The sequence below is a fragment of the Myotis myotis genome, unplaced genomic scaffold (genome assembly GCF_014108235.1).
Source record: "Myotis myotis isolate mMyoMyo1 unplaced genomic scaffold, mMyoMyo1.p scaffold_m19_p_11, whole genome shotgun sequence".
NCBI classification, from domain to species: Eukaryota; Metazoa; Chordata; class Mammalia; order Chiroptera; family Vespertilionidae; genus Myotis; species Myotis myotis.
This window is the reverse complement of record NW_023416315.1, coordinates 46093567-46117163: the sequence shown is the minus strand read 5'-3', so window position 1 is coordinate 46117163 and position 23597 is coordinate 46093567. Positions and strand designations below refer to the sequence as shown.

General features: G+C 36.8%; 1 protein-coding gene across 6 annotated transcripts in view; it reads right to left on the bottom strand.

The window, feature by feature from the left end:
* Positions 1-23597, bottom strand: part of CACNA2D1 (calcium voltage-gated channel auxiliary subunit alpha2delta 1) — a 391747-nt gene that overhangs the window by 8289 nt on the left and 359861 nt on the right. For all 6 annotated transcript variants that reach the window (XM_036328345.1, XM_036328344.1, XM_036328339.1 and 3 more), the window contains 10 exons: positions 22971-23057; positions 21463-21530; positions 21064-21102; positions 19306-19377; positions 18238-18390; positions 18099-18151; positions 16305-16360; positions 15473-15602; positions 13552-13661; positions 12136-12218 (listed from right to left, as the gene is read on the bottom strand). In XM_036328345.1, the coding sequence (XP_036184238.1) occupies positions 12136-12218; positions 13552-13661; positions 15473-15602; positions 16305-16360; positions 18099-18151; positions 18238-18390; positions 19306-19377; positions 21064-21102; positions 21463-21530; positions 22971-23057 (851 nt within the window). The remainder of the gene's footprint in view (positions 1-12135; positions 12219-13551; positions 13662-15472; positions 15603-16304; positions 16361-18098; positions 18152-18237; positions 18391-19305; positions 19378-21063; positions 21103-21462; positions 21531-22970; positions 23058-23597) is intronic.

Here is a 23597-nt window from a genome sequence, read left to right as displayed (position 1 = left end):
ATCATGACAGACCTAGTTCGTTACACCTGGCAGGGACTGCACTGGCTTCGCCAGGATGCCAAGTTGATATCTTCAACCGAACACATTCTCGTTGCCTCTGACTTTCTCCACAACACTGTGTTACATCACAAAGCTTTCACTGCCATAACGGGCCACCTAGCTGACACTAAGAATAAGGAATGGTGTTCTCCCTCCTTGTTCATGTGTTACTGTGTTTTATAAACCAAAGCCATCATGTCACTTGACCCTGTCAATATTCCCAATATGAAAAATTATTTCAATGCTTTTAAATCTGCAGCAAAAAAAAAAAGCATGTTAGATTTGGTAAATGCTTTTTGTGCATTTGTTGAAATTATCACCTGATTTTTATCATTCAGTTTGTCAATGTAGTATATTGATTTATTTGCAGACACATCGCTGGAATAAATCTCATTTAATCATGGTATATGATCCTTTTAATGTATTGTTTCATTTAATTTGTTGAGGATATTTACATCTATGTTCATCAAGAATATTGGCCTTACTTTTCTTTTTTGTAGTCTCCTTGTCTGGTTTGGTACCATGTCAAGCCTGGCCTTGTAAAATGAGTGTAGAGGTGTTCCCTCCTCTTTAACATTTTAAAGGATTTGAGAAGAATTGATATTTATTCTTTTTTAAGTGTTTGGTAGGATTCACCAGTGAAACCATCTCGTCCTGGACTTCTGTTTGCTGGGAGGTTTTTGATAAGTGATTCAATTTATTTATTAGTCATTGGTTTGCTTAAATTTTATATTTATTCATGATTCAGCCTTGAGAGGATATTTGTTTCTAGAAATTTATCCATTTTTCTGTTGTCCAAATTTGTTGGCATATAATTGTTCATAGTAATTTCTTTGATCCTTTGTACTTGATATCAATTTTTTTTTAGAAAGAGACCCTCCCACCCAAACAGGGCATTTTGTATCCATATAAAAGATAACTACAATTAATTTACTTCCTGAAAAATGTCTGAAAAAAATATATTAAGTAGGTTCCTTTATAAAATGAAAGTGCCAGAGCAAAATTAAATTGAATATATGAGCAAAGTAAATTTTTTATTTTATTTTATTTATTTATTTATTTAAAATATATTTTATTGATTTTTTAACAGAGAGGAAGGGAGAGAGATAGTTAGAAACATCGATGAGAGAGAAACATCGATCAGCTGCCTTCTGCACATCTCCTACTGGGGATGTGCCCGCAACCGAGGTACATGCCCTTGACCGGAATCGAACCTGGGACCCTTCAGTCCGCAGGCTGAAGCTCTTTCCACTGACCCAAAATGGTTTTGGCTGATATCAATTTTAACAACTTTTTCATTTCTAATTTTATGAGTCCTCTCTCTTTTTGTCTTGGGAAGGCCAGCTAAAGGTTTGTCTATTTTAATTATCTTTTGTTTCATTTATGTTTTCTATTGTCATTTTAGTCTCTAATTTATTTATTTCTGCTATGATCTTTGTTATTCCCTGACTTCTAATACCATTGTGATTAGTTTGTTGTTGTTGTTTTTTGTTTGTTTTTGTGAAACAGCAAGGATGGATCGGCTCCCGGCAGTTTTTTACATCCTAGAGGTATAGATTTAGGTTGAGATTTTTAAAATTGTTACTATAGGTATTTATCACCATAAACTTTCCCTTTAGAAGTACTTTACTACTTCCCATAGTTTTGGTATGTTTTACTTCCATTTCTCTTTTGATTTCTTCTTTGAATGATTGTTTAAGAGCATGCTGCTTAATCTCCACACATTTATAAATTTTCCAGTTTTCTCCTTGTAATTGATTTTTATTGTCATACACTTGTGGTCAAAAGGATGCTTGATGTAATTTTTTTCTTGATAATAATAATCATCTTACATTTATTAAGTTGTCTTTTATGGCATAAAATATGTTCTATTGGAGAGAATGATCCCCATGCAGTTTAGAAGAATGTCTATTCTGCTGTTTTGGGGTGGAATGTTGTTAATGTCTCTTACATTCTTCTGCTCTAACTTGTCACTTATCTCCAAAGTTTCCTCATTGATTTTCTATTTAGATGTTAAACCCATTGATGAAAGTAGGGAATTAATGTTCCCTAATATTGTACTAGAGGCCCAGTGTATGGATCTGTGCACCGGTGGGGTCCCTCAGCCTGGCCTGTGCCCTTGCAATCTGGGACCCCTCAGGGAATGTCAGAGAACTGGATTTGGCCCAATCCCCACAGGCCAGGCCAATGGACCTCTCTGGGTTCACGGTGCAGGTGAAGCAGATTCAGGGCTGACAGTGCCCCAGCAGCAACCTAACCCCTGGCCGATTCCGCAAGAAATTGTGCTCTCTCCTCTACTGTTTGGAGTGTCTGCCCCCTGGTGGTCATTGCACGTCATAGCTTCCAGGCGATAGGTTTAATGGTTGGACATTGCTTAGGCTTTTATATATGTAGATTGCTGTCTATTTCTCCCTTTTTGTCTGTTAATATTTAATTGATATATTTAGGTGCTATATGTTGATGCATAAATATTTATAAAGGTTATATCCTCTTTTTAAATGACTCCTTTATCATTATATAATGACTTTGTTTCTTATTACAATTTTTTTTTTTTTAATCTTCACCCAAGGATATGTTTAAAGAACAGGGGTGGGAAATAGTAGGGTGGGGAACATTGATGTAAGAGAGAAATATCAATCATTTGCCTACTATATGCACCCCAACTGGGAATCAGACCCCCAATCTTTTGGTACATGGGACAGTGCTCCAACCAAGACACATGGCCAGGGCTTTTTATTACAATTTTTGTCTGACAGTCTAAGAAAAGCTACCCAAGCTTTCTTTTGGTTTCCATTTGCATGGAATACCTGTTTCCATTCCTTCACAATAAATCTGTGTGTGACTTTAAAACTTGAAGTATGTCTCTTGTGCACAGCTTATAATTTTATCTTTTTAAAAAAATCCATTCAGCCACTTTACGTCTTTATAGTGGAGAATTCAGTTCATTTGCATTTAGAGTAAATTATTGATAGCTATTTTGTTAATCATTTTCTGGCTGTTTTCAAATTCCTTTGTTGCCTTTACTGCTCTTACTCTCTTCCTTCCCGATTTGATGAGTTCTTGTAGTGGTCTGTTTAAAGCCCTTTCCCTTTATCTTTTGGGACGCAGTGTGTTTTTGATTTGTGGTTACCAAAGGCTTACATAAAACATCTTTTAACACTGTATTTTTAAGGTGGTAACATTTTTAAGTTTGAATGCATTCTGAAGCTCTACATCGGTGGTTCTCAACCTTGGCTGCACATTAGAATCACCTGGGAATCTTTTTAAAGATTTTTCAGAAGGGCCAGAAATCAGGATTTTAAAAAGATTCCCAGGTGATTCTAATGTGCAGCCAAGGGTGAGAAGCACTGCTCTATATTTTTACCCTCCACCACATTTTGTTATTGATATCACAGTTTACATATTTTATCTTGTGTAATCATTAATTATATTATAGTTATTTCACTACATATTTTTGGACTAAGATCTTTTTTGGGAGCAAATTTGCAAAGCATTGTGCAACTCATCACATAAATTATCTCAGTTGTTTCTCATGGATGCCCAATGAAGTAGGTATTGTGTCCAGATTTTACACAGAATGCAAGTTTCAAAAAATAAGCCATCTGCCCACAATCATGCTGCTAGGAAGCCAAATCATAATCTGTCTCATACACCAGGAGGAACTCTTTAACAATCATATTAGATATATGTGATTATTAACCCACCACCATTATAATATTAATCTCAATTTAACTATGCACTTACCATGTATAGTTTCATATGATTTCCTGTTACTAATTAACACTGTTTTACCTGCACTTACTGAAGAGTCTTCAACATTTCTTATAAGTCTAGTCTCCAGTGGCTATAAATTCCTTCCATTTCTGCTTGTCTCAAAGCTCCCTCTTCTCCATTTCTAAAGAACAGTTTTCCCAGGTATTCTTGTTTGGCAGGTGTGTTCTTTCACACTTTGATTATTATGTGCCACCACCTTCAGTCAGATAGTCTTAGGGGTTCCCTTGTACATAACAGTTTTTCTCTTACTACTTTTAAGATTCTCTCCTTGTCTTCTACTTTGATAATTTAATTATAATGGGTCTTAGTGTGGGTCTCTTTTTATTGACATACTAGTGGCCAGGTGTACGGATTCATGCACATTGAAAGGAATCAGGCTCCCTCCTCTCTGGTTCCAGGGTGTGTCACCTGAGAACCACTGCTGCTAAGTCACCACAGCTTGGCAGCTCCTGTGTTGAGTGTCTGCCCCCTGGTGGTCAGTGTGTGTCATATGTACCGGCCAGTCGACTGGTTGGTTGGACAGGATGGTAGCTCAGCCTTTTATATATAGAGAGATTTGAAATATAACATTGTATAAATTTAAGGTGAAAAATGTATTTGATGGATGAATATACTGTAATATGATTGTCATTGTAGCAATAATTAGTACCTCTATCATGTTATCTAATGATCCTTTCTTTCTAGTAGTAGTAATAATTAAGGTCTAGTCTCTTAGTAAGTTTGATGATTATAATACAACTAGAGGCCTGGTGCACAAAAATTTGTGCACTCGGGGAGGAGAGGGGGTCTCTCAGCCCGGCCTGTGCCCTCTCGCAGTCTGGGACCCCTCGGGAGATAACGACCTGCTGGCTTAGGCCTGCTCCTGGGTGGCAGAGGGCAAGCCCAATCCCTAGGTGCAGCCCCTGGTTGGGCTCAGAGCAGGGCCGATTGGGGAGTTGGGGCGCTGCCCCCTGTCATGCACAGAGCAGGGGGATCGGGAGGTTGCGATGCCACCCTCAGTCACGCTCAGGGTAGGGCTGATTGGGGGGTTGAGGGACTGCCCCGTGTCACACTCAAAGCAGGGTCGATAGGGAGGTTGCGGCGCCACCCCCTGTCACGCACAGAGCAGGGCCGATCAGGGGGTTGGGGTGCTGCCCCCTATCACGCACAGAGCAGGGCCCATCAGGGGGTTGGGGAGCTCCTCCCTGTCACGCACAGAGTAGGGCCGATAGAGGAGTTGGGGCACCGCCCCCTGTCACACACAGAGCAGGACGGATCAGGGGGTTGGGGCGCCGCCACTGTCACACTCAGGGCAGGGCCGATGGGGAGGTTATGGATCTACCCCATCACACATAGAGCAGGGCCAGTGGGGTGGGGGTTGGGGCGCCGCCCTCTATCACCCACAGAGAAGGGCCGATCAGGGGGTTGGGGCGCTGCCACTCTCGCACTTAGGGCAGGGCCGATGGGGAGGTTATGGATCTACCCCATCACACACAGAGCAGGGCCGATCAGGGGGTTGGGGTGCTGCCCCCTGTCACACACAGAGCAGGGCCGATCAGGGGGTTTGGGCGCTGTACCCTGTCACACACAGAGCCGCAGGGTGATCAGGGAGTTGGAGAGCTCCCCCCTATCAGGCACAGAGCAGGGCTGATCAGGGGATTGGGGCGCCTTCCGGTCACGAACAGAGCAGGGCTGATAAGGAGGTTGTGGCCCTGCCCCCTGTCACACCAGAGCCGCAGGGCGATCAGGGGGTTTGGGCGCTGCCCCCTGTCACACTGATCCCGGTGCTGGGAGGCATATTACCCTTTTACTATATAGGATAGAGGCCTGGTGCACGGGTGGGTGCCGGCTGGTTTGCCCTGAAGGGTGTCCTGGATCAGGGTGGGGGTCCCCACTGGGGTGCCTGGCCAGCCTGGGTGAGGGGATGATGGCTGTTTGCAGCTGGTCACACACCATTCAGGGTGGGGGTCCCCACTGGGGTGCCTGGCCAGTCTGGGTGATGGGCTGAGGGCTGTTTTCAGGCTGGCGGGTAACTGAAGCTCCCAACCGCTCCTTTTTTTCTTTTTTTATTCTGGGCCAGCTTTAGCTTTGAGGCTTGGCTCCAGCTCTTAGGCCTCCGCTGCTGAAAGCAGGTTTCTGGCCTTTGTTTACCTTCTGTGTTTGAAACAATGTTGCAATCCTGCTGGCTGAAGCCCAGCGGACTAAAGCAGGTTTCTGGGGTTTTGTTTAGCTTCTATATTTGTAACATAGTTGCTTAGAGTTGCAGCTCAGAGACCTGCAGCGGCAGGCAGGGAACGTTGGAGTCCTCCGTCACTGAAGCAAGCAAGCCTCATGTTAGTTTCAAGCTGCCTGGCTGCCGGCCGCCATCTTGGCTGGCAGTTAATTTGCATATTGCCCTGATTAGCCAATGGGAAGGGTAGCGGTCGTATGCTAATTACCATGTTTCTCTTTTATTAGATAGGATGCTATTATGTATATTCATTGTACTGTGCATTAGATATCTAGGACTTATTTACTACTTGTTGTTTGTACCCTTGAACAACAACTGTTTTATTCCCTCACCCCCCTCTCCATACTCTGATAGCTACCATTCTGTTTTTACAATTTTTTTTAAGGTTCCACATGTAAGTGATATCGTACAAAGTGCTTGTCTTTTTCTGTCTGACTTACCTCACTTAGCATAATATGCTCCAGGTCTAACCATGTTATTAAGAATGGCAGAATGTCCACCTTTCTCATAGCTAAAAAATATTCCAGTGTTAATTATTTGAGAAACCTCCCTATTGTTTTCCATACTAGTTGTACCAATTTCTATTTCATCTAACAGTGTACAAAGGTTCCCTTTTCTCACATCCTTGTCTGCACTTATTGTTGCTCATCTTCTTGATGAAGCCATTCCAACAGGTGTGAGATGGTATCTCATTGTGGTTTTGATTTGTATTGCCCTGATGAATAGTGAGTGATGTTGAGCACATTGTCCTGGGGTGGGGGCCGAGGGGGTGGGGAGGAGTGGGGGAGGAATCCATTACACCCAGATTCAGGCTGATTGGAGGCTGAAGCAAAAGTAAGCATCTTTTAAAATATGCAAGCCTTTCAGGAAAGGCTTGGAGATGGGCATTTCTGGTAGCTCCCTCTACACTGAGCTCTGGGAGGACAACTGGTTAAGAACTGTTTGCTACAGTCCTATATTACCTGTGAATGCCAGCTGTGCTGGCCACTAGAGCCAAGTGATAAAGGGGTGCATTCTTAGAGTGATGGTTGATAAGCCAAGGTGCCAGATATGTTCAAAAATCTTCTCAAAGAGATACCAGAGACCTGGAGTGGGTCGGAGGATGAGCATGGAGGCATCGCCTACTGTGTCCAGCCTTTCAGGGAGGACCACAGTCAACTCCTAAATATGTGCTAAATTAGAGGATTTACTCTCATAGAGCTTTTAAAGAATGCAAATATCCTCTGGCAGGGAAAGACTGGGGGAAGGCATTTCTGGCTGCTCTCTCTTCTCTGAGCCCTGGGAGGATGGTCGTAGTGAGCCCTCATGGGCCCATTAAAAACTTTTCCTTTGTTTGCTATGGTCTTGTGGGTCTCATGATGCAAGCCCCTAATGGCTTTGAGAGCTAGGTGTTTTGGGGGCCCATCATCAGGTGGAAATCTTAAAAGTTGAGGTGCTAGATGTTCAGTCGAAACCCTTCCGTCTTCAGGAAGAACCTGGGAGTTGTGAGTTGCCTCCTGATTTTAGGTTGATGTGCCAGGTGTGAGGTTTATGGTGATAGTATGTCTCAGCATTTCCTACCCATTTCAATGTGACTGTTTCTTGTTCATCCAAAGTATAGAGGTCACTCAGCTGATTTTTTTCAGAAGGAATTTCTGTTTATAGGTGTAGGTTTGGTGTGTCTTGGGGCTCACTATGTCACCACTTTGGACCAGCATCTCAATTACTCACATTTTTATATCTTTCGCCCTAAATTCTCCTCTGACCTCCACATTCATTGATCTCTACCACCTCTACTCTTATATGGGCTCATAAAGATATCAAGCTCGCCCCAAAACATTACTTTTCTAAATGACACATTTAGGAGTAGTGGATCAGGTCAGACAAGTCATCTGTGTTTCCTCCCTTTTTATCAAGTCTAATCCATCAGCATGTCTTCTAGCTTCAAAATATATCCCCAAACCTACTACTTCTCATGTCTAAGTCATCATCACTTCTTGCCTAGACTCCTGCAAGGCTGCCTCATTGCTTCTACTCTTGTCCTTTTATGATCTTTTCTCATAAAGCAATCTTCTCAAAACCATACATCAAATCATTTCACTCCCTTTCTTGAAATTTCTTATCGCTCTTAGAGCAAAATTTCTCGACAGAGCATCGTATGGTCTGGGACTTGGCTGTCTTTCCAGTTTCACCCTCCTGTACTCCTCTCCTCACCCTCACCACTCATTCTGCTCTGATAACACTGGCTGTTTCTGCAAGAGGCGAAGGTGTTTACTATCTCGGGACTTTTGTACTCGTTCTTCTCTTTGTTCAGATACTTTTCCCTGTAGGTAGGGTTACCAGATTAAAAACAGGGTTCTTAATTACATTTCAATTGAAAATAATTTTTTAATTTATACATACCTCAAATATTTCACGAGTAAGTACTTAAGATTAGGTACTCAGTAAAGTAGCACATATATTGATTAGTTACAAACACAAAATACTAACTTAAAGCTTGTCATTATACCAGGAGTGTCTCCTAAGTTTTACTTAAGTGGTGTTTTTTTTTTCATGTTATTCTTTTGCTTTTTTTTTTTTTTTTTTAAATTATTGTCAAGAGTATTACAGATGTCCCCTATTTTCCCCCCTTCACCCATCTCCAACCCCACCCTAGGCCATGCATATATGCTTATAAGTTCTTTGGTTTTTGATGGAACAGAAAATTAGACCACAAACAAGACCCATTAATTCATTAAAGATATATTTATCAAAGAAATTCTTATTAATGTAAAAATTATCCTAGAAAGGTATTATGGAAAGAAAAATATTCTCTCTGGCTTGAATCCATTTTCTTTATTTTCAAATGTGTGTTTGTTTTTTGAGGAGGGTGGGGCCTCATTTCCCCTGTGTGATGATATATGTCTGTTTTAGCCTGCAAGGTGGTAGTTTAGATAAGTTATTTGGAGTCCCTGAAATCTGTAAGTTGATTCACACTAAAAAATCTGCCTCTTCAGTGTCCTGATCATGCTTTCTCATGCATTTTGCATGGACAACTACATTTACCAAGACTTGAAATTATTCCATGCAAGTAAATTATGAGCTATATTCTAAAAACATTCCAAATCACAAATGCATTGGTATGGGTGGAACTTCAGCATTTCTCTGTTTTAAAGCGACCAAACTCCCACTAACATCATGACCAGATCAATCAAGTCTGATTTTTTAAAAGATTACTATAGTAGAAAATAAGAGATTGGTACCTTATTTCAGTATGACAGATTATACAGTGTTAATATTATATATATCTAAATATCTATCTATCTAGAATATACACACACACACACACAATAGAGTAATTTTAGTAGATTTTTTCCAGGGATGTCTCTCAAAGGAATCTTAAAAAGATACACCGAGAATTCCTCATTCCTATTTTCACTTTTCAGTTACTTATTAAAAAAACCCTACATGCCCCCTACTGAGGACCGCTCTCAACCAGGGAATGTATCCTGACTAGGAATAGAGCCGATGATTTCCGGTGCATGGGACGATGCTTAACCAACTGAACAACACGAGCCAGGGTAAGGGAATAATGATACATTTTTTAAAATGTTCATACAGAGAGATAATTTAATTTTGGTATATTTTTTTAGTATTTAAACCAGATAGGTTTCTTCACTTGGTTTTCACAGCAAAAAAAAATTCCATTATTATCCCAGAACAAATGCAGTTTTCTGAATATCCTTCTGCTACTCCCTTTTCCCTCTGATAAGCTCACTCCATCCATAGTAATGGCCACATCTCCATCTAGTGGTTTCCTAATCAATGACTACCTGGACAACAATGATGAAAGAACAAACACAACCAAAGTGGTTCTAGTAATAATAATCACGGTGAATCAAGGCCATCAGAAAAGAAACTGCAAAACTATAAATAAAACCCTGAACACAAACTCAGGCCCTAAAACATCTATTTAGTTACATTGATTATGTAATTCAGTAAATGGCAAAAGGTTAATAAGTAATGATTATTTTGCCCTAGATAATGTAAGTGATATTTAAGTAAAATGAAATTGGGAGCACTTATACAGTAAGAGCCTCAAAATTTTGGTAGTAAATATCTAAAAAGTTGTTTAAAAAAGAAAAGTAGAATGATTGAATCAGCTCTAGTAATTGTCCTTAAGGTATTTCTCTTTAGTAAAATTGAGACATCATGAAGCTTGTATAATTTTTTTCCACATTGACTTATTTTTTAAAAAAAAACAGAAAATACTGATTTTTAAATAAATATAGAATGTTATGTTCAGTTTAAGATTAGAAACTTATGCAACATTTGAAATTAGCTATTTATAATTAGTACTGGTATTTTAATAACCTGGTTTCAGGACATTTAGGGATATGGATTATTTTTTTTAAATTTCGAGCCAAACACAAAAACAAAGGAAAATTAGAGAAAGTGACTGACCATCCACACCACATGAAAACTTGCAGTAAAATGAAGATAGGAGCTGACATCATGGTACAGGCACGACTCGTTGTGCATATAAGTTGATCCTATTAATAACAGGCAAAGTAGCAAGAACAGGAAAAAAGAAAGAAAACACAGGAAAGAAGACATACAAGATGAGATTTCATGCAATTTGCTGGCAGTTAGCAGTTTATGTGAGCCTCCATCCAGAGCACATTCACAGTGACCATTGCAAATAAGCATCACTGAAATACTCCACTGCTAAGGAAACACAGACACTATTAGCACATTAAGCTACAGAGCAAGAGTTGTACTTTCACCCACAATCCACTGTATAATTTATAGGAATTTGAACATTTTTTGTCTTAAACCTTTTTAATGCCTTGATCAAAATATAGAGCTTCATAGGGTAAAAATATTTTTGAGTAACAGGGATTTTATATGATCTTTAAAGTTCATCTGAAGGAATTTAACCTCAGTCTTTGATGGTAAATAGCTGATGAGCGATACTACCCTTGGGCCCACATACAACATTCTTTGGGGAATGATTTGACAAGGGCAAAGCTCCTGAAGTGTAGTAGATAAAACAATAACTCCCCATATCTGAATTTTTTAAAATTCTAACTGGGTAAAATGAAAAAGAACAGTTAGCAATTCTGAATCATTTCCCCATCAAAGGGAAGGGTCAGAGATATACTTGCTAAAACATCTTGCTTTTTTAGCCTTACTCTCCAGATTTTCTTCTTTGCACCAATTATAATTTAAATTATCTAATTGCATAATGTGTATCTATGGAAATGCTTAAGTACATAGTAGGCAAGTCTACTCTAAATAAATAAAAACCTCTATAAATACACATCAATCAGTAAATGATAGGAATTATTATATTCTAAAATTAGGGCCAAAGATAATAATGGTCTCTGTGTGCAAACCACTAAATGCAAAGGCACACCTTGAAGAATCAGAGAATTGAATGTTATATTTAAAATTAATTTTTGAAAGTGGACAGGCATTTTGTAACCTTTATGTTTCTTAACTAAAATAATTTTAAAAGCATAAAGCTGATTACCGACACAGTGAGAATAGTGTTAGAGGAAGACAGCTGACCTATAGGAATATTAGCAGTTTGTTAAATAAAATTTTACAAAGCATATTTAATATGTTATCAACTTAACCCTGTGTAATTGACCTGGTCTAATTTCAAACAATATAAGAATAGTTAAGAGAAATAATATAAATCTATGACAGAATCAGAAACCATGTAAAAAAAAAAAAGAATTATAAAACAATTAGATAATAGCTGTTTAACAGGTTTTTAAATACACTGAATAAACCCAAATTAATAAAAATAACTTTTATATCTTCAAGGTTAGAATATAAATGAAGGTAGACAACTCATATACCATACGTAACATTTACTGTCCATGAAAGTCTTTAAAATCATCAGATTTGTAATGTTGGGTTATTAGTGAATTGATTGGAATTGTGTTTGAAAGTACAATTTCTGTGGGAAGGACAGATAGAAGAAGCAACTGGTAAGCTTATTCTAACCATGAAAAATATTGAAATGAAAAATCTATTTACCAGAAAGTATATCATGTTAATGAGAAACACTATGGCTCTTTAAGTACTTGAGGACAAGGACCATTGAGATAAAGTATTTTAATACAGTAAACATTTGGTCTTACCAAGTCATTGTTATCAAAGCAGACGTCAGGCCCCTTTCGGTATCTGGGTTGCTTAACCATGTCACAAGGATCAGGACCATCAGCTAAAGAAACTTGTTAAGGAATATGAAATTACTTTCCCCCACACACAAATAAAAATGCAATATATTTATTTCTCAAAGCAAGTAAGAGTTACCTATGTCATTACTCTAACCCAGCACAACCAGTTCAAGTACTTAGGGATTTAAGGAATTAAACTGCCACAAATTTTTCTTGTCAGACTAGAGGCTGTGTGAAGAGATCAACTTTTTCAATTCTGACCATATATGGTCCCTGGCACATAAAAGTGGATGAATGATGCAGAGTATAAGAGGATCATACTTATAAAACAGTACAGGGGAGAACCTGGGTGCAAAGATAGACAAAACCAACTTCTAATAATACTGGTAAATGTCAATTCTAAACATAGTTGAGAACTTTTTTAGCATTTGCCCCTGCTGTTTTTGAAAAAAATAAAAATAAATAAATAAATACACACACACACACACACACACACACACTAGAGGCCTGGTGCATGAAATCTGTGCACTGGGGGGTGTCCCTCAGCCCAGTCTGCACCCTCTCCAATCTGGGACATCCCTCTCACAATCCAGGACTGCTGGCTCCCAATGGCTCGCTTGATTGCCCCTAACCGCTTCTGCCTGCCAGCCTGATTGACGTCTAATCCCTCCCCTGCAGGCCATCTTGTGGTCACATGGGGGTGGCTATCTTGTGTGTTAGAGTGATGGTCAATTTGCATACCGGTCATGACTAATTAGCATATCCCTCTCTTATTATATAGGATAAGCGCTCTACAGAACCTCTGCATAAGTGCTGAATAGTCATTGCATGTCATTTTGAATGTTTACCACCAGAAATAGTTTTAGCAGTTGTAGCATATGACAAGGTTTCCTCTTTTAAGAATGAATGGTATTCCATTGGATGCATATTCCATATCTGACTGCATTTTGCGTTATTGACTATCGACAGCTTTCAAGCCACAATGCCCCCTTTCCTTCAACCCCACATCTAGGTGATCAGGAAAGCTGGAGTGGAATGCTCCCTCCGTTGGCACTGCTGCCTAACCCAGACAGTTGCTCCTCCCAGCTCTCTCAGGCCATTTTCCGATCTACTTGGGAATCTGCACTGCTCTCTCCACCAAACTTCATTCTGTGAGTAAGAAACCTTTCACATTCTTTTGGTGCATGTATAGCAACATCAGCCTTGACATGCAAAACAAATTTCGCGTGAGGGGTCCCTTCTTCCTGTGTGGTGATCACTCTATAATATTTTTCTTTTGACGGGCATAAACAACATGACTAAACAACATGACGAGGTTAAAAACACATTATTTCAAGATGGCTTTCCCTTCCAAACATCTCCGATGTCAAAGGATACAGGTCTGCTCTGCTTGTATGAGCAGTCGTGTGTCACAGGGACAAGTCCCTTTGCTCTCAACCATTATGAATACCAAGTTGGTGTTCATAAGTTTTTCTACATGAAAGATCCTGCAAAGTAAATATTTTAAAAAATAACAACTGTATCTTTTGGGAAAAAGAAATAAAAATATTCAAAGATTCTTAACACATTAAAATGATATCACATCTTGAAATACAAAGTATCATAAACATAAACAATAAAACAGAAGGAGAATGAGTTTAGAAGATAGGTTACTCTGTTTTATGTCTTAGTATGCACCTCTTACCTCTCTCAAATGAATACAAAAAAATGCAAAAATGTTTTAAGCATGTTTAAAAATGTTAGTTCTCAATGCAAAATTAGCACTATTAAATTGTTGAAACTCATAGAAAAAATGTTTTATTTTACATGTTTAAGGAATTGTGGTATTTATCACTGGAAATAAGCCATAGTTACCTTATTTTACACATAAGAAAACTCAGACTACAGATATGGCTAATCATCTTGCCCAAGCTAATGGCAGAGTAAAGACGAGATCAGTAAACTTTCTGTGATGATGGAAATGTTTTTTGCTTTATGTGATATGATAGACAATAAGGCTATTGAGCACCTGAAATGTGACTGAGGCACAACATTTTAATATTAACCACTGAACTGGAAACACACATATAGAGAAAGTCAAGAGCTTTAAATTCCATGAAGTGTTTTGTCGTGTTTTTCCCCCCACTTCTTTAGCAATCAGTAACTCTGTCGTTAAAGACTAATTTCTTTAAGATTATCTCTTTTTTAAAAAGTGGGGTTTTTCTGCGATTCATTCTAATATCTTGATTATCTATGCAATTTAAATTAGCCATGTTAAAACACACAGTGCTAGTATTGCACATCAATTAATGAAAGGACAAGGGATTCTGAAGCTCTTTCCGATGTGCCGGATGACACTGATAGAGGATAGCCTAATATACTCATCTCTAAACAAGGAGGTCTGCTTTTTACTGAGTCCATGCCTGACTGTCCTCCCCTTTCTTCTCCTTTTCATACCCTCTACCTCCTCCCAGAACATAAAGGTTAGCTAAATAAAGTCATCGAATCATATTGAACATGCTTATTAAAAATTCATGCTAGTTTCAGTTAACCCATTCCTGAAAATGTTTTTAACTGTTCTAAACATCTATTTTGAATCCCTAGCAACTAACAATTCCTTTTCTGTGCTCATATCTTTGTATTTTCTCTTCTCTATGTTAACATTTCTTCTCAAATAACCAGCCCGCAGTCACTAAAAACAAAGTATCCCAACTCTGTCTTTCTGCTCCGTTCTCAGCAGACCTGTGACATGGATTATCACTCTCCTCTGAAAACCAAAAATCCCCACTTTGCCTCTATCCCATTGCAACCAAACTAAATTCTCCATCTCTTTCAACAATGCTTCAAGATTTTTTTATGGATACTGGTGATGACTAACATTAACCTTGACCTTTGGAAATATTTTCTCCCAGTTTTGAATTACAATACACACCCCTGAAAATAGTTTAAGTGTAAAAAATATCATACGTCTGCCTTAGAATTACTGATATAATTAACCCTAATCTTATTAGAATGAATGATTCTGCAAATTTCTCTATAAACATTTTAATATGAGTTACTTTTGACAAAAAATACACAAATATCATTTCTCTATTCTACCTACAAGTGGGTATTTTTTCTAGAACATTTATTATAGTTGAAGGGACTATAACTTATCTAAGTTAGAATTAAATTTAAAAAGGATAATTTCTGATGTTTTCATTTTAAAACAGTTATCCATCTCTCTCTGACTCAAACAACAACAATCTCCATTATTTCCTGTAATGACTATAAAAGTGAACACAATTTCTTTGATCCAGAAATGAGGAAGAAAAATTACCTGGAACAGTTTCCGCAGTCTAATACACCACTGAATGACTTACTATCATTATCAAAGAAATACTGCGTTTGTTCAGTAATGCAACTCTGCTTTGATATAGAGGCTGTAAAGTCCTCATCTTCCATATCAACTGTGGGGAAAGAAAGACCACCATTAGGAAGGGACATGGTAGGCAGTCCCCAGAGCCTTCCTTTCTCACGGACAAAACTGCAAAAGGCCAGGCACCTTGACTGGCTGTTTACTGCTAGTAATATAGTGGTAGCCCTTAATAGTTGCCCAACAATTTTTTCAATGGAAAAAATTAATTCAAATATATAATAGCTACAAAATAGAGCCAATGAGAGAGGAAAGTTTTGACAAATAGATTTGAACCTATAAGTGTCAAATGGGTGACTCTCTTTCTATCACACACTCTGAGTTTGTTAAATTCAGTACATCCAAAAATATTTTAATTATTATGACAACTAGAGGCCTGGTGCACGAAATTCATGCACTTAGGGGATTGTCCCTCAGCCTGGCCTGTGTCCTCTTGCAGCCCGGGAGCCCTCGGGGGATGTCTGACTGACGGCTTAGGGCCTAAGCTGTCAGTTGGACATCCTTAGCGCTGCCGTGGAGGCAGGAGAGGCTCCCGCCACTGCTGCTGCGCTTGCTAGACATGAGCTCGGCTTTTTGCGCTCCCTCTGTGGAAGCGCACTGACCACCAGGGGGCAGCTCCTGCATTGAGTGTCTGCCCCCTGGTGGTCAGTGTGTGTCATAGTGACTGGTCATTCCACTGTTTGGTCGATTTGCATATTAGCCTTTTATTATATAGGATATCTGAGCATTTACTTACCTGCCTCCAGAAGCCGGGGAAAAGTCAAACTCAAGATAAACTGCTGTAGAATAGACCTAAATTTTAAATATGAGTAATTATTGATTAAAATCTACATATTTTCCTCTATAAATTATATAATAAAAATGTGAGGAAATTTTTTTTATAAACATTTTTTTTACCTTTCAGGAAAATATTAAGAATTTGTTAGTAAAAAGTTTAGAAGCTTTTTATATAAGTATCCTTAAATTGTACAAAACATTATACATTATTTCTGTTGAAGAAGTCAGGGTGTGTAGGACCGAATGAGGGATACATGTGTGAGGAGATATAATATGAAATGAGATTGTGGAGAAGTGGTAAGTCTAGCAGGAGAATATCAGTATTTCAATGTACAGGTTTCACAGTCAGTATTTTCTCCTTCTTTTAGTTTTTAAAGCTCTGTGGTAGAAGAAAAAGCATAAAAAACAAAACAAAAATGACTTTGTGCCATGGGTTTATAAACTATTTACTTTATAATATAGAGGATATTTTTAAATACACAGTGGACATATACACACATATACACACACACACACACATATATATATATATATATATATATATATATATATATATATATATATATATATATGTATATGTATATGTGTGTGTGTGGCATATAGAACTTTTCAATTTTCAAATAAAGGACAATTGAGCCAAATGTTAGTATAGAGTTATTTGGAACTGAGTTTAGTGTTAAAAAAAACAAAGTGGTGGTGAGATATTCTGGCCAGAAAATAACATAAAGGCAACCAAGTATTTCAGAATCAATGATGAGAGAGAATTATTGATTGGCTGCCTCCTGCACGCCCCCTACTGGGGATTGAGCCCTTGACCAGAATCCAACTCGGGACCCTTCAGTCCGCAGGCCAACGCTCTATTAATTGAGCCAAACCAGCTAGGGCTCAATATGAGATTTAGAAATCTCATTTTCACAACAGAAAGCACCAATTTTTACAAATTTGTTTCCCCAGAATAATGTATTTTTTTAATTCAAAAATCTTTGCTACTTTATAATCTAATTTTAGCTGGGAAAGCCTGAATATCAAATGAACATAGAGATTAACCTACCTGGAATAAGGCTAGGACAATACACAGCTGGGCATTGATAAAAAAGAAATATAGTGACAGTGAGGAAGGAAGGGAGGGAGAGAATGGATCCCAGACACAACAGGAGGTGCAGTTACTTGACTAAGCAGAACCAATGACAAATTTGATCTTTCAGACTTCCCTCAGTGCCTCACTAAGCAGTTTAAATGTCTCATTTACATAGGTGGCAGGTTAGGTGAGGGGGTGAAGGAGGTTGGATTCAGTGAAAGGAAAGAATTAGATCCATTTCAGCAAGATGATTGATGCCTTTAAAACTATGCCAGCCTTTATATGAACAGTAAAGGGGTGGAAAGAGGAGTCATTATGTCAGGAATTTGATGGATGAAGAAATCCAACTGGAATACAGAATGCAATAGATAGAAGAGATACAAAACACCTACAATTTAAGGAATTGAGTATCCTATAAGGAAGACACACAAATGAAGAGTTTCAAAGGTCCCATAGGAAAAATAAGCTTCTGGAAAGGCTGGCACTTGCATGAGCATAACATTGTTTTCATAAAAAAAAAAAACCCGGAATGATTGTAACAGCTTTACATGGATCACTTAGAAGGACTATTTATAAATACATATTGCCAATATGTGTTATTGGGAATAAAAAAATTCCCATAATTATTATTTACATGTCACAAAAATCCATGTCGCAAATAGAATTTTGACTTACCAGGCAGCAGCTGTCGCCCACCAGCCAATATGTAATATGTCAGCTATTGATGGCTGGAAAATATAAAATAAAAGAGTCAGTGCTTTCATCCACACTGAGTGTCTCTTGGGGAGGGAGGGGTGACTTGGCTATCACTGACCACGTATGCCGAGCGATGCCCTGCTCCTTGTTTGGGGGCAGCACCAGGCTCACACACCGACTGATAATCGTAGGATTTGTTAAAAGCGTAGACTGATATATTAACCAGATGTCTCATCAAACTTGGGTCAATCTCGCCAAAAAATCTTCCAATCTGCACAGAAAAAAATAATAGTTGCAAACTAAAGTCAAATATTAATACGTGAATCAGTAGAGTGCAAAGAAATAATACAAAGAATCGTGTACTAAAATTAGGAGTTTTAAAACCAGATCTGGCATTCCAAAAGAATGCAAATGAGCTTAATTCAATACTCAGAAGCTCTGTGTGATATCTGTAGAAGGAATGGAAACAATTTATTCAGCATTAAGGACAACCAAATGCCTCCTGAAGATGAGAAACATAGCACAAATAAGAAAAATGGATGGGACTTGAGAAAGAAATTTGTAGGGACTGTGATGAACTGGAGTGAGCCCCAACCACAGGAGCAACTTCCAAGGTATTAGAGAATTACCCTGAAGTTTACTCCTAAACTCCAGCCCATAAACATTGTTAGGAAAAACGGTCATCGTTGAGAGATATTTTCCTTCTTTTTCTTTTAAGAGAAGCCACAAATGTAGACTCAGAAATGAAAGTAGTTGACAAAAAATTCTACTTTGTTCAAAATCTTCTGTGAAGCAATTAGCAATTTACAAATTTGGGATTAGAAACTTCTGTTTCAAAGCAGCCATATATTAAGTTAGACACTATCAACTGATAAGTATTTAATACATGTGACTATTCTACATTTCTGAGAGATCAAATATAAAAAATAGTTTATATCATGTTAAGATGCTTAACTATATGTTTTAATTACTTTGAGTACTAGAAAGTAAACTCAACTAACAAACATAAGGAAAGCTATATTCTGGATCATATCTTAATGATTTATATCATATTAAGCACTTTAAAATTTATAACAAAAATAAAACAACTCATCAATTTCTATTATGGTATGAAGGAGTTTTGTAATGTTGATCTAGGAAAATATACTTTGGAAACCTTAGTTCTTTTTCACTTTAAGGTACATACCTGATTAGTATAATCATCATGATTTGCCATTAAAAGAAAGCCACCATCATCTAGAATCACACAGTCCATTACCTATAAAAATAAAAATAACAGTTAACACATTTTAGAAAGATTATAAGGTTATACTATCATTACGTCCATACATGTAGATGATTATAACAACACTAGGAGAAAAATTCCAAAGATTATGTCTTCTCTTGGACACACATCCTCAGGGGATTCTGATTAAATAAATTAAGGGCATGCATAGATTCATATCAAACCCCAGGGCTTGATATTCCACCACTATCAATCCAGTTAAAACTGTCAACTTAGTCTCAACAAATCATAAGAACAAATCAGAAATAATCTTTTTGCCACTCCAAAAATCATCTGAATCATTCGGTAAATTGAATATATCAAAATATTTAATAATGTATAATTATTTTCTTATTTTAAGCACATGTTTAAGATTTGATAGAAAATATTTTTAAATGAATTTTAGTCATCGTGTTTCATAGACTTAAAAAAGGAGCAGTCTTGGGATACTTAGAGCTATATTTATAAATACTGGGTTGGATCATTTAAAATTTAAAAGCAAAAAAAGAAATGCCTGTGACAGAAAAAAATCATTAATCCTGAAATATAGCATAAATTCCCACCTAATTGAAATCATGTGTAAATGCATGAATCAGTTTACTAGTTTTTATTATATAAAAACGACAATTTGAAATACTGTTTTCAGAGTTGGGGACATGGGCATTCCATTTTCCTACTGTGGAAGCAGCTTGCCAAAACCTTTGCTCCAAAAAAATAGTTCCCATAATCAATGTTTACAAACTCTCTATAAAATGGATACACTACAAAAATAATTAAATTATTGACATAATTTTGATGACTAGAAGTGATCAGATGATATAAACCCCTTGCTTCCTTGGGAAATATACACACAGATAAGATGAACAGAAGAGTGGAATTCATCCTTCCTTATTCATTTTTTGGAATAGTTTATCTAGTATCATCCTTAAAGCATCTTCAGCTTTTGAACAAAAAAAGTCCACATTTGCTTTTTCAAACTCTCAAACAGAAATAAAATAGAAGGCAATGTAAAATTCAATCCATGTTAATGGAACTTCATAATAAATTATATAATCCTTAGGTTTAGTTAAAAAAACAATTTCTCATCATTGTAAATACAGTGTTGAATAAACTTAGAGGAAATGCAAAAGATGAGGGAAGCCTGCATGGATAAGTAGAAAGTATACCTTGGTTAGAAAATGCCCACCCAGGAATAGAGGTAAAGATTTATAGGTACAAAGAATCTAACAGAATTGAGATAGAAGAGAATACAGTCCATATTGATATGCCTTTATTATAATTTCCCATAATATAATTTTTTAAAAATAGGATTTAAAGTGGTTCACAACTTCATAGTTAATTTTTTAGCACTTAATTAAAATTTCCTTCATCTTTTTTTAATCATAAAATCTTAGCAAGAGTAACAATAAAAAATTATAGTTAAGCCCTGGCCGGTTTGGCTCAGTGGATGGAGCGTCCGCCTGCGGACTGAGGGGTCCCGGGTTCGATTCCGGTCAAGGGCATGTACCTTGGTTGCGGGCACATCCCCAGTGGGGAGTGTGCAGGAGGCAGCTGATCGATGTTTCTCTCTCATTGATATTTCTAACTCTATCCCTCTCCCTTCCTCTCCGTAAAAAAATCAATAAAATATATTTTTAATAAAATTATAGTTAAAATGTTTATTTTAAAGAGTTTTCTTACATCACTGTTTCTTTTGCAGTCACAAACTGGACCAGCACACTGAAAGACAAAATTACAATTATTACCACATTTTGTAAAACTGATTTTAATTGTATCATATTATTACCATGTTGCAATTATAAATCAAAATAATTTAGTATAAAAGTAAGATTAAACATCAGCCTAGCCCATAAAAAAGAGAATTATTTTATCTTTAGAAAATAGCAATACTTATCTACACTACCATTTCAAACGATAACATTAAATTTTTTTTTATTAATCGATTTTTAAAATCTTTGAAAAAAAAGTTTCAGTGTAGTGGCACTGAAAATTTAGCCTCTGTATAAGATTTTACTTTTAACTTTTTTACATTTGAGAGTAAGTACATAGTAAAATAATTTAAAAATATATATATCTTACCGGATCCCTGATTGACGTTTTGGTGAAATTCTCTATCCATGAATTTACATCAATTTTAATTCCAACAACTGAAAAATATGTAAAAGAAAAATGGACATATATCTTTAAAAAATATACCTATTATTCTCATATATCAATTTTTCTTCTCATATTTGAAAATTCCTGAGCAGGCAAGTATAAGTTTCTTGAGATTTAAAGGAAATCTAAAAGAAATTAATTTAATTTCAGCTATACATTGAAAAGTTTATTTGAATTAATTTAAAAGACTGTAATTTTAGTTAGCTGCAATAAATATTTGCTACATGATAATTTAGGTAATTTATATAATAGCATTGAATATAATGTTTGTTACAGAGATATTTCTTCGGGTTTGCATTAAGAAGTAATGCTGATAGCTCTTTATCTATCACATAAACTTCATTTATATTCACAAAACAGCTTATTCATTTGCCACAACCTGGCCAATTAACTAATATAGCTGGTAAGCTAAAAAATGTGATAGTATTAAGAATAGCCTTATAAATATAAGGCCATTCAAATAGAATGTCTTAGGAGGCTTTCCTAACCTGGCCAATGCAATGTATGCAATAGGTAATGAAGAAATGTTGGCTGAAGAGTGACTAGATGAGAAGATGAACGGTTGAGTGAGTGGAAGAATGATAAAGTGTCTGAGAGATAATAAAGTGAATAAAAGCAACTGAGCAAATGAAGGAAGGGTGTATTGGTTAGAAGTGATGGAGTGAATCTAACCATGTCGTTGAGCCACTGAGGGATAAAACTGCCCTCAGGAGGAGGAAGGCAATTTATGAACCTTCTCCCGGTGGCCTAACACATGCTCTTTGAAATGGTCAAACGGCATTGAATCATACAATGAAAAAATAATAATTGTTACATTATTATCTACTCATTCGAGCCTCCTTCCAATTCCCATTAATCTTCAGTTTTACAAATTGTTTTGTTTGATTTCTTTTAACAAAAAAAAGTTATTTTCAACCTACTTTATTGGAAGGTTTTTAAAAAATGGATCCTTACCTAATACTTTTTATTGCATAGTTATGCCATAACTTATCTTTTCACCCCAATAACGGAAACTAAACTTTCCATGTTCACATCATTACAAATATTCACATCTTTGGCCATGTATCCTTTTGCATATTCGTAAGTGTCTTTCAGGTTGGACTTCTCAAGTGGGATTGCTCGAGAAGTCCAAATTCCAATCCAGCATTTAGAATTTTTACATATGACACTAAATTGACTCCACAAATTTGTGCCAACAGCATATAAACATATATACTTCTTAGAAAATTCCTCAACTCTATATACTACGAACTTAATTTTATCCCCAACCTCAAAGAGAAGTGATTGTATTTTATTTTTTAAAACATTTGTCTGTCTGTATTTTGGTTGAAACTTTCTGATAAGCATTGCCCATTTTTTAATATAAATATTAGGTCACATTAATATTGGTCATGTGTAGCTATATAATATATATTTACATATATGCTTACCTGCAGGTTTAAGAAGTTTTCCTTGGATATATATTTCTACCGCTTTGCTTACCATAATGCCTGATTCATAAGCACCAGGTCCACTTTCTAAAAAAAAAAAGTGGAAAAAAGACCTATCTAGATAAATCAAATAATATTGAATCTCTTTCAATACATGACTAATCTAGCACAGGTATATGCTATATGCCAGGGTAGTTGGAGTGTCCATGAATTGGTTTGCATTAATTGCCTTTGGGATGTGAACTATTCAGCTTGGCCTCATGCATTCCACAATGCAATGGGTGCATGCCAAACCTCTGCTTCATGACATTTGCTAAAATATTGGAAAGGCAGCTGAGTGGAAAGATTGATATTAGATTCCCAAACTGCCTTTGAATTTTTAGAAGATAATGTCCCTGGAAAAAACTCTAATATTTTCTGAACTTCAGTTTCCCATTTGTGAAAATGAGGATAAATAATATCTATCCCCAGAGAGGCTGAGTAATTCAATTAGAAAATTTTGGGGAAATAACAATAAAATATTTTAAAATATGGCTACTATTAATTCCTATACTTAATATATTTAACAAACTAATTAGAGTGTAGTAAATTACCTTTTTAAAAATTAAACATTCTTCAATATATTTT